Genomic DNA, 17,293 nt, shown 5'->3' with positions numbered 1-17,293 from the left:
CAAGATACTCAGATACAGCAGTCTCTTATTTTCCAGGGAGACATGTAAGGAAGTAGAATAAACAGAATAATAAAGTGAATAAGAGCTCACTTTCACCCAAGTAATTACTGAATATACTATTACTATAAGAAAGACGGCACCTCATTTTTAAAATCAGTGTCTGGTCTTAATTTTCTCACTGTTAGAAACAAGACATTTACAGACTACAGCTCTCGGTTGTATGGCCGTAGCTTACAGTGCTTTGGGAGCTCAAGTGAATAATCTGCAGAATTGGAAAACTGATTATTTGTAGTTACTAAATATCCTAAAATACTACCAGCTCACCCTGAATTTTGGGATGGTATCCTAACCAATATTTGCTTCGTGTGTGATTCATTCATAATTATTTCTAAATTGCTTAATTGCTAATGTTACTTGTCAGATGCCGGTAACTTGCTTTTGTTTGTAACAAGGACCAGTTTTGAACTGATGTCACGTAGTATAAATTCCCATTCACCAATTTTCTTAGTATCTTATCAGGTTAGCAATTCTTGCTTGTTTCTGTTTGGTGCTGTATGTTTCAGATTTTCCTGTGGCTGATAATATTAGCTGGTTAATATTTGTATTTCCATTGCAGTTATTAATCTGCAGTAAGCAGGGTGAGAAGTGGCCATGTCTTCTGATGTATCGGAATATACTATTGGGGGAGTGAAGATTATATTCCCTTGCAAAGCTTACCCATCACAACTGGCTATGATGAATGCTGTAAGTAGAATTTATATTGATGTTCACTAAAGTAATAGTTTATGTTTTGCAATTCTTATCAACTTTTAGAAAAAGGACACATGCAATTCAGGTTCTTTGTTCTCCATTTGTAGCCGTTTGTGCCATACAGTGGTATCTAACCTATGACTAGGAATGTATGGCATGTGGACTATAAAACAGTAATCATGTTTTGAAATGTTGAAATCCATTTTGGACTTGTAGGCTGAACAAAGTTATGTACTGCAGAATATATATGTTTATTTGACTAGTTGTACAAGGAAGAACTGATCTACTGAAACACATAGTTTAATTAGAATGTAATATTCGTGTAATTTCTTGGGGGAAGAGGGGTTTTATAAGTGTTTATGCTACAAAAAAAGTCATCCCCATCTAATACTGGTAAGTATTTCATAGACCCCTGAAAATGAATTTTTATTTGTTTGCTTGAATGACAGCAAGTGCCCTGGTCTATTTTGAGAAGTTACCTTTAGGGCAGTTAAAAGTTCTTTTTACTTTCTCTGTTAATTATGTTTTTGTTCTCATTCTGTTCTTCCAAGATTGTTAAGGGGCTAAATAACAGGCAACACTGTTTGTTGGAGAGCCCTACAGGAAGTGGCAAAAGTTTGGCATTACTTTGTTCTGCACTGTCATGGCAGCAGTCTTTGTATGGTAAGTTATTCCAGTGCCCATTTGCCCAGTTGTTGCTTGTAAATCTTGCACTACTTTATGGGGAAGAACTTGATTTGAAAGAAAGCTTTTGTGTCTATTCTTTGCTGCTTCTGAGTTGGGTGACTCATAGCTGTATACCTGATGCTTCAAATTTTTCTCTTTCCTTAAGAATGCCTCTTTTTATATATACGAAAACAATGTCAAAGATCCAAAAACTTGGTAATTTGCAGAGTTTGCCATATTTATTATACTGTGATAACAACATTGTGAGCTACGCTTCAATGTGGCGAATAGTCTGGAACTTTAAAGTCTTTCTTTGCAGTGTGTTTGTTCTTTTTTTAAAATTTCTTAGTACCTATTCTCTTAATTAAGGTGGTGTTTGGTAAGCTTAAAACAATCTGGTAAACCTCTGCTTTGTATGTAATTTAAATGTAACATTTGTATGTAACTGAAAGAGTAAGCTTGCTTGCATGCATTTATGTTTTAAAGGTGTATCATTTATAGACCTGGTGTTTAGAGACTGGAGCCTGAACAAAATCATTTTAACTGTTTGGGAAGTCCTATTCTAATGTGTATTCCTGTACATATATATTTTTTAATAGAAGACAAATGACTGTGTCCTTTATGTTCTTTAGAGAAGTTGCTGGTTAAATCCTCAAGTGAAAAGGAGGACAAAAAGCCAGAGACTTCATTGCCATGTCGCTGTGCGTGTCATTCCCAATCTGAGAGCAAACAGGCTGCAGCAAATGTGAATCATGGTGCTTCTTGTTCTTTTAATGATTATGAAGCAGGAAGTTCCATAAAGACTGAAACCCCATTAACAAACACAGGTACGTTTTAGTAAATCCCTCCTTTTGTGAGGTGGCTGTTTTATCCAACCGTTGTGTTTAGCAGCGGTGTTAACCAGCCATTGGACCACAGCCTCTACACTTCCAATCTGTAACCACTCTCTAACCTTTCTCTGGATTTTTTTTCCCATTCTTGTTGGATACTGTGTGCATCTGTGGGTATATGTACCTCGGTATCCATATATGTCTTAGTCTAATTTATGGAGAGAAACAGAAATGTAAGAAACAAATTTTAATCATATTGCTTTGGAGATAGAGAAAATCTGTCCTAGAAGTAAAATAGGACTCTTTTGCCATTGTGATAGTAATACATGATTTTGCTGTGCTTGGAAATATGGTAAATGGGTCAGGAAATATCCACTACTATGTCATTCATCATGTGTCTAAACTGTATGTAAAATGATTTATCTTTTTAGAAATATTGCCTTTATTTAGTGCATTCTTGGTAATGGACATGCTCTTGCTGTTTTTACAGAACATAATGAAACCGAAACCCTAGCTTCAAAATTGTCTGCTAAAAAAAGAGCATCTGCGTGTGAAAGTGAAAATGATGATTTTCAAGTAGACAGGAAAAGGATTCGCTCTTTAGAAACTGAGCAGCAGGTGAGCAAAATTTATTGGCCATGAGATAATTCAGACATAGCTGAACCAAGCTGTTAAAAACCAATCAGCGTTTTGGAGGAAGGCATAGAGATTATTTGGGCCGTGTCACTGTCATAATTTAAATTGACTTTTCTTTTTGATCATTTTTCTTGTTACTTGCTATTGGGGGCTCCATTGTTGCATTAAGTTATTTTGATGCAGTTATCTCTGGCCTACTGCATGGAGTGCAGTGCAGTACATACAAATGGTTTTACCTGTGTTGACACTATGATGTGATTTATTATTTGTATCTTGGATGTAAAATGTGAATAGTTTTTATTGTTATGTAAGTTTCCTGTTTCAGTTTATAATATCATAATTTCTACCTGTTTTGTGACAATATGAAATAATAGAACACAAACTCAATATTGAGTAAATATTGCTCAATAATATTCATTATTCAATAGTTGAGAAAAAAATAAATATCCTCTTTTTGTTTTGCTCAGTTAAAGCCTAAGAAGATTCTTGCATTTGATTAGCCTCTGAAATACATAGGATAGCAGTGAAAACAAGAACATTGTTAGAATGGGGGCCTGGTTCAGTTTGGCATAGGTCTGGTTAAACTGTTAATGAATATTAGTAATAGACTTCGTTACCAAAACAGATTCTCAGTGGAGAAAAACCAACCAACCAAACAAACAAACAAAACCTGACTGCTACTTCTGTATAAATGCATAATTCTGTTCACGGTATTTGAGCACTCTTTTTTTTCTCCCAACAGATTAGAAAACGTCATTGTTTTGCAAAAGGGGTGCAGCTAGTTGATGCTTTAGAAGTTTATAATCAGAGGAAGAATGGGGAGCTGATTGTTCCTGTTGAAAAAGGTGTGAAAAGCGCTGTGTTTTCTCCTAAGACAGTAAGTAATAAAGCAATRTAGCTCTTATATCCGGAATGGTAGTTCAAGAGAGATCAACTTTTTAATGATTTTGCTGCAATGAAAATGCTCATGAATGCTTGGCTTAATTTATTTTCAGAATGCAGTGTGCATCCTGCTCCATTAATTAATGTAAGGGTTCCCAAACTGCAAGTATGTAACTTGCTTTAAATAAATGTGTAATATGTTTAAATTAATGTGTAATATCACTATCAATGGTGAGAACTGCAATGGCTTTTGCTGCTAATGGAGATGTCTAGAAAGGACAAGAAAGTGCATTTTCTGAGATAGTACTTATTGCCAGCTGGGTGGGAATTGATGGGAAGTATTTCCTTGTGTAACAGTCTTCTGTGCTGAAATGGTCTTTCCTTTTCTGATTAGGGTGGCCTGTTAGAGTGGGTTCATCATCTGTGCTTCCCTTTGGGGTGATAATACACTGTAGGTAACTCACCTGTTAAGTGCAGGGATTTTATATGCATGCTTGGAAATGTGCTTGCTTTCAGCCAGCAGTTGAATTCTCTTTTCTCCTCTTCCAACAACCCTTGTCTCTGTGTGTGTCTTAATGATTAAAATAAAAGTTCGTTTGTTTGTTTTAACTTCAAGTGCAGCTTTCTAGTATACTTTGCTGCTATAAACACTTCAGCAAGCCAGACACTTTGGTACTATTTCAAGATACTGTTAGCTAAATCATTTCTTGACCAAAGTGAAACTGTGTTTTAGGTAATATGTTTTATTAGTTTTGTGATAGCTGTGTAGGTTTTCAAGTAGGATTTTAAATGCTTTCTGCAACTGAAATTCAACTGATACTGTGAAATACAAAGGCCACCAGAGTGTGCTGTTGATTTTCAGACCTTTCTTCCTTCATTGACTGTCAGATTTGCTTTGTCTGTGAGTGTCTGGAAAAAAAACTTGATTTACAAGTTCTAAAAATTTCAGGTAGTGAAGAAAACTGAAAACTTTTAGTATGGACTGACCATTTGTTAAGTAAAAAATTGAGTAAGAGTCTGGGTTTCTAAGTCTTTTGAAGTAGACTGGTATGTTATAACATGCTTTCCATGGATCTGATATTGCACATAGATGTACAATATACTACAAATGACTATTTATTACTGAAAATCCTTGTTTGAAGACTACTTTAAAAAGTAAGAATATCTYTTCAGGCCAAAAAGGAATTTACTCAGTTATCTAGGGCATGAGTGACAGTTTAGACTGGATGGTCGCCGAAGTTCTGGATTTATTATCTACGGAGTAAGCCTGGAAGTATTATCATGACATTTTGGTCCAGGCTTCTCTCTACACTTTCCATATTTGGAACATATCCAAGAGCTGCACTGGGGAGTTTTCTGGCCTGCTAGTTGATATTTTCAGTCTCTGATGGTGATGAAAAATATACTCTTGTGTAAGAGCTGTTTTGCCTCCAAAAATAGAGAGGGGAAAGAAGGGAAAAAAAAAAAAAAACCCTCAGCTGTAACAGAATACTTCATTTCAAATCCAACTGCTACAGAGAAAGATGTTTAGACTGAAATCATGTTATGTATAATTTTTTTAAAAAAGCTTTGTTGATTGTACCATGTCATTTTCAAACACTTTTTAAGCTTTTCTGAAAAAAAAAAAAAAAGTTTTGGAAAAAGTGACTTAAGTCAATGGAGGTAATCCCAGTGCCGTTATAATTGTTGATGTATTTAGGATGATGGAATAAATCAGTACATATCATTTATTCCACTCTACACTTGTTCCTTTTTAAACTCATTTTGTCTGTTGCTTTAGGAAGTGTCTGTCCTTAAAGAAGGCCTGCACTTCCCCAGCTGCTTGGTGCCTCCCCTGAGCAGTGCTGATATTGCCAATACTGCAATGAAAAAAGTTTATATAGAGAGATAGGGTAGTTGGAACAAGTTTGGAAATGTATGACAGAGTCCCTTACTTTTAATGTGAGCTATTCTTACTAATGCTAACTAGGTGTGCACAGTGATTGAAAACTGAATCTGAATATTTGCTGCACAGCAAAAATTTGCAGTTGTTTCCAAGTGCAGTAAAACCCATGAAAATTAAAGTAATCCATAAAATTTGGAAAATGTGAGAGGGGTTCCTCTATTTTTATTTTTTTTCTTAATTGGATAGATACTTGTGTTTTATCAAAGTCAACTTTGTATTCAAGGCAAAGTGAATTTCTTGTCAACTTTTATAGTCCAGCAGAGAGAGAAAGGATTGTTTGTTGCAAGAGCCTGAGAAGTGCTGCCCAGGGCTGCTGCATCAAAAGAACATCTGTAGATCCAGCAGGTGAAGGACCTTCTGCTCAAAGCAGTGGCTTGTTCTTATTTTCTTTCAGTCTAGCACCTGGGAATCCATTTATGTCCTTCGGCAGCTGATTCTTAAAAAAGAGGACAGTTCTAGTGTGAGTTTAGATGAGAAATTATACCCTTATGGTACTTTCTTGATTACTTCTGTCAAAGCATGTGGTACAAGAAACTGGGGCAGCTGCGTTAAGGAATCCCCAGTTATACTGGGTAAAAAAAGTAAATAGTAAATGGAGAGTAGTGTAATAAACACTTGAGGTATCAAAAAACAACTGTGAAAAGAATCTGTCTTAATGTGCTAGCCCACTGCAGTTTAACATATTGCTTACAACCTTCACAATAGAGTTTGAGTGACTTCTGTTACACATTCCAGGAGACTGGCAGTCTGTTACAATCAGGGTCTGGACTCCAGAATAGGCTAATTTACCACGATGGGATGAAGAAAGTTGTGGATTTGTATTACATGCTCTCACCTGACACCGTATCTGATCCTTTACCCGCTGATTGACGTTTTGAATGAGCTCTTTGAAGCAAGTTCCAGCTTAATTAAAACGTTTGCTTGGTTAGCAGTGATCTGTGAAAGCCTGTGATAAATATTGAACTGGGTTCACCTGCTGGTTACTGTGAGAAGATAAACAGCTGCTTTGTGTACTTTAATCAAGAGGCTTCAGCAGCAGCAGAATAGTGTGCTTTTTGAGAGGGTATAAAGGCATAGTTGAAAAGCTCTGGTAATGTCACTACTGATATCTTGCTAGGCTGTGCTTGTGTGATATTTCACACAAGAGGTATTCACTGCTGTATCACTTAGATGGCTTTGTAACTAGGAAATGTAGATGAAGATATGAAGCACTCCTCTTATCTCTTTGTGCTTCGAAGATCATAGCCTCAGTGTTTGTTGAGCTTTATTTTACACGTAGGACAGGTTGGTGAACTTGATTATTCTTTTATTAATCTGACTTCTACGTTTTTTTTGCCATATAAATATTGATGTGATAGGCTGTTTTATCTCTCCATGAACAGAAGGAAAAACAAGCTAGATTAGAACAAGGTCCATATAGTCCGTATCTGATGTCTAACTGTATCTGTTACTGAATATTTACATGTTTTTTTTTTTTTTTTCTCCCTCTTAAATCAAAGTTGCTCCCAGATTCAAACAGCTGAAAATATGTTTAGCTGTGAAGCTAGAGGGTTATATATCAACTGCGAAGTTTTAACCACAACTATTGTAATTCTGGAAATTGTTACTTGCATATGTCAAGTCCTTTTATTCTTATCRTCTTCTAGACAGCGCTGTATGTAGTAAATACACTTGCAACTCRGCTATTTTTATAGCAGTGCAAATGGAGCGTGCTATAAGTAGGACTGCAGGATTAAATTCTGTGCCATCTTTAAATTGTGTACATGCCTCTTCTCCACCCAATCTCAATGGTTTTAGTAGTTTATCATTGTCTTTTATCTGTTAGTGTAACCCTACTTTGTGTACGTTATAGGAATTTTAAACAAAATGAATACTATGTAATCAGGGAAAGCTAGTGAAATCATAAAATATTGAAACTGTTATTCTTATATATGAGAGTTTGTTTTCTTTCTTGATAGCGTTCAGAAAGGAGTGACGCCCTTTGTCACAAAGAGTTTGCAGCTGAAATTAAATATTCATTAAAACCGCAGCAACTTGAACTCCAATAACTACACTTCGATAGTATCATAAATAAAGCAAAGCCYGAACCGTCGCAGTCCTAAATTGCTGCTGCGGTCGAGGTGGTGGCTTGTAGGAGTGAGGAGGGGAAGCGCTCGCAGGATGTCAGGCTGGGACCCTTAGTGAGACACTTCTCAGTTATCTAAGTATTAATCATTTATGATAACTAAAAAATAAAAGTCTATAGATGTTCACATGAATGTTGGCAAGTTGTCTAATTTTATTATAAGTTAGAAAGCTTCTCTGCTTTTCAACTCTAAAGATTTTTTCAGCTCTAAAGAGTTACACTTTTTGAGGCAATGCTGCCACGTGAACTGCCATGGTAATAGTTATTACTTTGTCCATTTATTAAATATTCTGCATCCTTGCTTTTTCAGTAGTAATGGGAGATTAACAATATTATGTCAGTTTTTGCTAAGTGATGTCAACAGTAATTTCTTTCATAGAAATACAGAATTAGTTGATTTTAAATAAAATTTAGAAATGACCAAATCATTTTTAAGGAATAACAAAGAATTCTAATGCAAAAATGCAAATGATGTGAAATCYTTATGCTGTAACCTTTTTCTTAATGTTTCTCTACATTATAAAGAACATCCTGTATTCTATTACATTTAGGCTGGGCTAATGGCACCTGTGATTTTAAGGTATAACTACTGCATGGCAGTTTTATGCTTTTACTGAATACTAGAAAATCAGTCTGAGTTTACAACTTTCTCTTTAAAAACATTTTAAAATGGTAATATTTTAAAGATGGAATAGTGGATAAAGTGCTTTTTAAAGCTAGTATTATATCAATTTCAAACGTTTAAAGAAAAATTTATGAGATCACCTGTAAAATATTGTAACCTTACACACACACACTTTTAAATCTTTTTAAGGAAAGATACATTATTATTTTTTAAAACTTATCATAAAAGAACTTTGATATGTAAATATTTCAATTGAATTTTCCTGTTGTCTGATTGCAGAAGATCAGTTAGAACAACTATTTCAGCATAGTTGCCTGTTTGGCCTTGATATATTTCTGTTATTTTTATTTGGAAAATTAAATATGCAGTTTCTCATTAGCTATGAAGTATGAATGATATTTTTAGCATCTTTGAATTATGCATATTCTTTCTTCCTTTGAAAACATGACCAATCTGTCTTCAATCAAAATGAAGAGATAAATGCCTTTTTTAAGATCTTTGTAGTAAGTTGATTCTGCTTCTACTATATTAGTTGTTAGTATGCAAATATGTCCATTATTTCAAAAGCAAATAAAAAGAGCAAAATAGAATGTAGATAATAGAAATATCAAGGTAGGGTTTGCATTCCGTTTTTCTGTGCAAGTACAAACTGAGTTGAATATTGCCACGTATGTAACATATACCATATGTCAGCTGTTTCCTGCTCCGCTGTCGACAAGAGCCCCATTCATAACTCTTCTTTTTATCCTTTCAGTGAATAAGTAATTATTCGATATAGAAGGCAGGATATTTGGAACTGGCTATTTAATGTGGCAGCACACTGTAATGAAATCTGCTGTTACTGGCAACCTGAGAAGGGAATGTAACAATTCCAGCATGGGGGTAACTTTATCTGCTTGGAGGGCCTGTTTATTTGGCACATCAGTGAACCTTTTATCCCAGTGAGTGACAGCTCCAGCAGGGTTACATTTACTCACATTCTATCATGTATTGTAATATTTAATGGTGGACAAGGCTGAGTGGGACTGTAGGTAACATGAACTCGATTTTCTCCAGAGTGGAGGCTAAAAGACAGCTTGATCCCCAGTATTGTGGTGTAACACGCGGCCCGACTTAGCATTTGTTTATAATCGTTAGTCTTGCTCATTACAATTAAGTAGAGAGGGGGCAATATTTGAGTGGGCGAGTACACATTGTTATTTACCAAACTGAAAACCAGCTACAAACTATTTTGTGTTAGAAAAAATAATTATCCTTTTGTAGAAGATGTATGTTGACAAGGTTGCTTCAGAATTATTTGATTTTCATCTGTCTGCTGTTTTCACACACTCTTATAACCTTATCTAAGTCTTTCCAGTATGTCCTGTTTATATCATTATAATTATGTCATTAGATCATGAAAGAACTGAAAAATGGTGTTTCTCAGGAATTAAAAGAAGCTTCTGGTTATACTTGTGCTTAAATATTCACATGTGAAAAGTTCCTTTACATTATTCATGTGCAGCAGTACAGCCTCAGCTAAGGCTGTAATCTTTCCTATGATTGGGTTATGATAAAGTTGGTATCCAGTGATTGCTGAAAGTATCTTAAGATTTTTAGACATAAGGACGTATTGTAAACACTTTAACATGTAAAAACAAACCATTTGCAACTTCATAGGCCAACCTGGTGATTTCCCAGGCTATCTTGAATCGTCACAGAAAGCATTTTCCAAGTAGACTATAAAGGAATTTGCCCTGTTTGCTTTTTTTTTTTTTTTTTTTTTGATCTTGATCTTTCTTAGTTTTGGGTGTTTGTTTGTTTTTGCAGTCTTCTGACCCATGCAATCAGTGTTCCTGTTCTTCTGGAAAAGAGACTGAAAAAGATCCTAGTAAAGCAAAGAAGAAAGAAAATGGAGATCAGACGTCCATCCCCAAAATATTTTTTGGCACACGAACACACAAGCAAATATCCCAAATCACCAGAGAGTTGAAGAGAACAGCGTATTCCGGTGTCCCTATGACAATTCTTTCAAGCCGGGATTATACCTGCATTCATCCAGTGGTATCTAGTAGTACGAGTAACAGGAATGAAATGTGTGTAGAGCTGCTGGAAGGAAAGCATGTGAGTATTTTTGTGGGTACTTTGATGTAATTATTCATGATTTTGAATTCTTCAATCGTTTGATGATTGCTAGATTACTGTTCTTACCAAGACAGAATTGTCTTTGATTTTATGGATGAGAGAGAAGAAAATGCTCTTTATTGATTTATAGTTTTTGGAACAAGGATTTGCTTGTTTTCTTTCTAAACRCACATAAAAGTGATGAGAATTTAAATTTGCTTTGTATTATTTTTTTGTAACTATCTGTCCTTTTTTATTTATAGGGCAAGTCCTGTCTTTATTATCATGGCGTTCATAAACTCAGCGAATATCATACGCTACAATTGGCACATCAGAAATGTCAAGCGTGGGACATTGAAGATCTTGTGAGCCTGGGAAAGAAGCTTCGTGCCTGTGCCTATTTTGCGGCTAGGGAGCTCATGCTGGGGGCAGATATCGTATTTTGTCCTTATAATTATCTCCTAGACCCACAGATACGAGAGAGCGTAAGTGTATTTGCAAGTGAAGTATTGCAGAAACTGAAATTACAATGAAGTTAAAAAAGGATATAGTGGTTGGTGCAACAGTTAACAAAAATACTTGTATTCAAAATATTAGCTGCAGAAAGCAATGTTGGAGGGTTTTTATTTTTCTGTTTTTTTTTTTTTTTTCCCTTTTTAAAAGGATCTTTTATAGCAGGTAAAACTTTCATTGGTCTTATATTTTAGCTGATTAGTCACATAGGTTTTCCTTTCAACAGAAAGAAACCTTTGCAAACGTCTCAAATGCATGAGTTAGAKCGTAGCAGGTTCAGATTATATCCAGCTAGACTGAGATGGGGCTTATTTTTCTTTGCTCTAGTTATTTCTTGTTATAGAAATTTGATCAAAAAGCTGAAAACAACTTTCTGTGCCACGCACCATGATGCAGAATATGCTTTTTGACAGGAACCTGCTGCTTTACTCTGTTTTACTAGACAATTATTTTGTTTTATAGATGGATATTAATCTAAAAGGCCAAGTAGTCATTTTAGATGAAGCCCATAATATTGAGGACTCTGCTCGGGAGTCAGTGAGCTACAGTGTTACAGAAAATCAACTAAGATCTGCTCGAGAAGAGCTAGATCTCATGGTCAACAACAACATCAGGCAGAAGGATCACGAGCCCCTACGGGCTGTGTGCTGTTCTCTGACAAAGTAAGGCAACTCTTTTTATTTTATGAATTCGTATTTTAAAAAATAACATTATCTTCTTTTTACTGATGCAATAGACTGGTTATGGATTGCATCAAATAAAACACAGTAGAGGTAAGACAGCATCTTGATTTTTTTTTTTCTTTTTCTGAAGGTAATTGTCCTACCGTGATGGTCTCAAATGTAAAATTTTAGTAAAAGAGCAGAAAGGCATGGCTTAAAGATTTGATTGCCTCAAGCCTTTTAACATTATCAGAAAAACTGAGATTGATTATCTTGGCAAATCTGCCAATAGTATGAAAAACAGTTGTTGGAAAGCAAAAGACTGGGTGTAAATGGCCGGTAATTGGTAATATGTTATTGCATAAAGTGACGTGGCTTTGCCAAAAGCATGGGTAATTAGAAAAATCTTATTTCAGTCAAATATCCTAGGCCCTGATTCCAGAAAGCACTTAAGCATGGGCCTTGTGCCAATGAGGTGCTAAAATGACCTTTCTGAGGAATTTGAATGTATACCACGGAGATATRCTGGCAAGTCTCATGATGGCCATGCAGGCTTACCTGTACAAATCGGTTTGTTCAGTAGAGTGAGATTTCTTAACTATGTAATGACTTCTTTTTAATGTTTATATACAGCTTTTAATTGTTCCTTTGAACAGATTATTTGCAGTGACAGGATAAGAAATCAGGAAATACAGCGGTCCCCTAAGCCTCGTTGCTTTTGTTGATAATGAGTAAGTGATTTTATAGATGTAGAAATGACAGGTGTCTTCCTGATGCCTCCTGCTGGTTGATGAAAAGGCAGCTCTGGCATTTCCAGAGAGGGAGCAAGCTTGTCTGCTCTGTCAGAGTGGAAGTGCTATAATACTGAATAAATGATGAAAGACACATTTAGTTAGAGAAAATATTAGCTCTGCAACAGATGAGGTCATCGGCATGCTTAGGTCATGTTTATAGAAAAAACAGTCAYAGTTTGCATTGTCAGGAGGATTATAAAGCTGCTTGATTTTGAAATAGCTTCAAAATTCAAAAAGTTGCAGGTTTGACAGCTGCAAACGTCTGTAGCTAAGTTAAAGTGTGAACTTTTTGTTGGTATACCTACCAAAACTGTGTGTAAATACTAAGAATAGTCATTTTATAGTTAAGAAATCTTCAATATTTGTGTCTTACCAAGGAAGCCTGAAATTGTCAAAGCATGGGGGAATTTTGGAAAATCAATTGGCTTGATAACTGGAGAGCATCTCTAAACGTCACTAAAATTAATGCTGGAATTATTTCTGATTTCCTTCTTACAGCTGGTTACGGGAGAGCTCAGGTCAACTAGTAGAAAGAGGGTATGAAACTTCATGTAAAGTTTGGAGCGGAAAAGAAATGCTCACCTTTTTCCACGACATGGGAATAACAAGTATTACCTTTCCCATTCTACAGGTAATGCTGTAGGCAGTTTAAATGAATGGCAGAGTGCATCGCTCATAATGATCTTATTAAACATCTTGAAATATACATAAGATAAATGTTATCACATCATTTAAATTAAGACAATTTTACAACACTGTCTGAAAATTATACCTGATGAAAACCAGGAGCATTTAAAGTACTGGAGCTGGTAGAGAATGAAATCGATGTTTTAACATATATAATTAATCATGTAAARTTATTTAAATTGAGCAATTTAGTCACTGATAACCTTGTCTGTACTTTCTATTTGCATATTTATTGACTGTTGAAACATTGCACTATTCTCAAGCTTCTCTTTATATGGAAAACAAACGTTAAATGTATGACTGCTTTGCCTTCCAATTTTTTTTCAGTCTGATTTCATAACTGTATTAGGGGAGAACTTTTAAAACAACATCATGATTATCCTACTTACTGTTGCAAAGAAACATCTTGATTATTTGTATTAACTTTTGTTTTAAGATATTTAGAATGTTGTTAATGTGGAGTTTTCCCCTTATAGAAACATTTGGCTGCTGTCCTGGAAAAGGAAGACAAAGTAATGATGTTTGGTAAAGAAGAAGTTATTGAGATACCAGTTGTGAGCCCTGCTACTCAAATTGTGCTAAAAGGGTTGTTCATGATTCTTTTATATCTTTTTAAAGATAATAGCAGGTCAGTGAAAATACATAACCCCGCTGTCTTTCCCCCCTTCCTAGTTCATAAAAAAATAAAGTAGAATTTCAAGCAAGGGCATTTCATAGGTCTCTGATAATCATTTTTTCATTTTATAAATGCAAATATGTTTTGTAGAATATTTGAATAGCTTTAGATCACTGAAGCACAAACAGGAGCTGCTGGGAGCCAGGTAGCCRTGCTGAACACTGCCTTAATTCTGCTGCTTTGCCAAATTGCCTCTTTCATTTGTACAACACCTCTTTTATGGTTCCTGGCTTCTGCTGAGCAAAACCAAACACTTGAGAAGCTTTGGAAAATCTATTTATGTGGGAAAATTTTTTTGAGAACTAATTTAAATACTACCTTTTTTTTTTTTTTGCATTCCTAAGTGAATTCAAGTATTGAACAAATTTATTTGAAGGTTATGTGTAAATTTTCTTGATGCATTGCCAAGTTAAACATGCACAGATTTTTTTATCTCTTAGGAATTACAATTTCACCACTGATGTCTTTACTATTAATGCCAGCAGTTACTAAAACTTTCTGATTTAAACCTCATTTTTATTTCGAAATTATAATAAAGCTTCACTATTTTTTTCTAAAAGGGAAACCARCAACTGTTGAAAGTAGTGTTCTACTTCTAGCAAGCATTGTTTTACACGCTATATGGTCTATACCTACTCTTTTAAGGTGTATGTTGCTTAAATTGTTCTGTGCTCAAATTGGAAATGCATTGTGGCCACACTGTCTTTGTTATTTTATGAATTTAATGCTGACTCAAAAAGATAAATTTATTGCAATTTGATTATTTTTATTAATATTTACGTATCTATTTATAGGTATGCGGATGACTACAGAGTTGCTTTGCAGCAAACTTACGCTTGGATCAACGAAAACCAACCTGATGTTTCCGATACAAATGGCTTCTTTACAAGGACCAAACATAAAAAGAATTCACGGCAGAAAGCTTTAGTCCACATGTTAAATTTTTGGTGCTTGAATCCAGCTGTGGTAAGCTGAGTGTGAAGCAAAAGGTCTTGTATGTATGTAACTTGACTGGTCACAAATACATTTGATCTCTTAAAATGATTGTATAGATTGTCTAAACTCCTTTTCTTTCTCTAACACAGGCTTTTTCAGACCTAAGTGATGTTAGAACAATTGTTCTGACATCTGGTACGCTCTCTCCCATGGATTCGTTTTCTTCAGAACTTGGTGTCAAGTTTTCTATTCAGCTTGAGGCGAATCATGTTATTCGGAACTCACAGGTAAAAATCTGCAGGGTTATTCCCTTTCCTGAGGTGTAACACTCGCCATTGCAGAATAAACCATAACTTGCAATATAAATGACAATGTTTTTAATTCTAAATACACCAGGTTTGGGTGGGCACCATTGGAGCAGGCCCTAATGGTCGGAAGCTCTGCGCTACCTTCCAGCATACAGAGACCTTTGAATTCCAAGATGAAGTGGGAGCGCTTCTGCTTTCAGTGTGCCAGACAATAGGCCAAGGGATTTTGTGTTTTTTACCATCTTATAAGGTAAGGAAATCTTAATTGACATTCTTCCTTTAAAAAAAAAAAAAAAAAGGATGTGTACTGTGTAACCTTTTGTCCTTTTGTTATATGTATCATCATATGTAAATACAAAATATATCATAATTTCTTGAATCTAGTAATTGACAGGCATACAAGCTTGTTTTCATGAACAGTATCTTCGTGTATTACTGTATTCATGGTACTTCAAATACATCTTTTGCTTTCTTTTGCATTAGTTCTTACTGCTATTTGTGCCTAGCTCTAAGGACCAGGAGTATAAACTTGCATTATAAATCTATAATTCARGTCTGTCTTGTACCCCTAGTTAAAAGTTTCTTTAATTAGCAAAACAAAACAAAAACTTAAACTGAAAGTGTTTAGGGTTTTCTTTGTTTTTGTCCAAAATCTTCATGTTATTTTTGCTATTTAAATGCAGTTCCTGCGATTCATGATTTTCTTCACTGGCTGCCTGTAAGGGCAGAATTGCTTTTATCATGCAGTTGCTGCCACTAGCCRTTAGGTGACCACATTAGACTGTGTAATGTACCATCTTTGAGGGGAAAAATAAGCCGATTACCAGATATGAGTGTATTTTAAAAAAACCAAAAATATGTTTTCATTCAATTAATTCAATTAATTTTATGAATGAAATTGAATGAGGACACATTTCAGTTTTCACTGTCATCACTATTCTGTATGGAAGCATATAATGTTGAGCAGTACGTGAGCGTGGATCTTATATATGTATACAGAGCCCGGCAAACACTTGGGAAAGTTTTTATGCGAATACTAATCTGAATGGAAAGCATAGAAAGACTTTGCAGCTGACATTTAATAAAGAAAGACTGATTGCTGGGCTGCTCTGGTCCCCTTCCCCCTCCCACTGCCCTTCTGCTTCACTGAAAGGTCACCTGGCTAAATACGAGTGGTTTTTCCTTTGTGGGAACACTTCCATGAAGCCAGTGAAAGTATTGATAAATATAAATTGCAGGCAATTGAAGGCTGATATTTTAAAATCATATTGCCAATATTTTTCCACGGCTGCCCTTTTTCATTCCAATTCTCCTGTTCTGCATTGGGTTTCCTTTAAACCTAACAGATTAATATGTTGAAAATATAAATAATGTTGTAAGCATAAGCATATTAGTACAGAGATGCAGGATTTTTTTTTCTTTCTTCGTCATACAGAATACTACTTAGTGGGCCATTTGCATTTCAAAACTGCTTTTCAGAGTTTTTTGTAGGGAAATTGCTGCACCTCATACAAAAGTACAGCTTTTAAAGAAATTGTTTAATCCTATCCAGCTCATTATTCACTCARTTCAAGGAGTAAATTGAATGTTAACTTCCGTGTTTGTAAATTAAGAGAGTCCTGGAAATGGTAATTGCGTCTTAATGCACTTTCGTTCACTTCTGTGTACTTTAAATTTCATGGACTTTCATTCACTTTAATGAAATATAGCTCTTGGCTTTTTGCAAGCTTTTGCCTTTTTAGTGAATTAAGGTTTTTGGCCTCAATGTAAGGGAAAGGAAGGAGGGTGTAACAGTGGCCTCTGGTAACAGAGGTGGAGAACTTCACACAGTTTGTAGCAATGGAGAGACAGGAGAAAACAAATATTATACAGTTATATATAGTTATAGAGTATATATAGCATGCATAATAGCACTTTTGTTCCTTTTGCTCTGTGCTTTAATGTTAAAAAGTCATAAACTTTTCATGTCAAAATATCCAGAAATATTAGTTTCCTTAATTAGTAGGATTAGCATGAGGAACTATGAGGAATAAAGAATATCTGCCAATATTTCGACTGTTAAAATAGTTCAATTGTTACCCCCCTTTTTTGTTGATTTTTTTCTTTGTGTAATAAGGCAACTATAGGAGAAGGAGAAAAGCAGAAAGCAGTAAGA

The 17,293-nt window shown here is 35.1% G+C and overlaps 1 protein-coding gene across 1 annotated transcript in view; it reads left to right on the top strand.

Annotated features, from left to right (window-relative positions):
• The first annotated feature begins 651 nt into the window (after positions 1-651).
• BRIP1 (BRCA1 interacting protein C-terminal helicase 1) overlaps positions 652-17,293 on the top strand; it is a 90,128-nt gene continuing 73,486 nt past the window's right edge. Inside the window, exons 1-13 of the mRNA XM_026048001.1 lie at positions 652-744; positions 1,302-1,413; positions 2,049-2,243; positions 2,737-2,864; positions 3,625-3,759; positions 10,269-10,562; positions 10,826-11,047; positions 11,538-11,737; positions 13,030-13,162; positions 13,695-13,846; positions 14,689-14,860; positions 14,980-15,117; positions 15,227-15,388. Coding sequence (XP_025903786.1) covers positions 652-744; positions 1,302-1,413; positions 2,049-2,243; positions 2,737-2,864; positions 3,625-3,759; positions 10,269-10,562; positions 10,826-11,047; positions 11,538-11,737; positions 13,030-13,162; positions 13,695-13,846; positions 14,689-14,860; positions 14,980-15,117; positions 15,227-15,388 — 2,136 coding nt within the window. The remainder of the gene's footprint in view (positions 745-1,301; positions 1,414-2,048; positions 2,244-2,736; positions 2,865-3,624; positions 3,760-10,268; positions 10,563-10,825; positions 11,048-11,537; positions 11,738-13,029; positions 13,163-13,694; positions 13,847-14,688; positions 14,861-14,979; positions 15,118-15,226; positions 15,389-17,293) is intronic.

The sequence above is a fragment of the Nothoprocta perdicaria genome, unplaced genomic scaffold (assembly GCF_003342845.1).
Source record: "Nothoprocta perdicaria isolate Ctin4 unplaced genomic scaffold, notPer1 scaffold_50, whole genome shotgun sequence".
NCBI lineage: Eukaryota > Metazoa > Chordata > Aves > Tinamiformes > Tinamidae > Nothoprocta > Nothoprocta perdicaria.
This window is presented reverse-complemented; position numbering and strand designations above follow the sequence as displayed.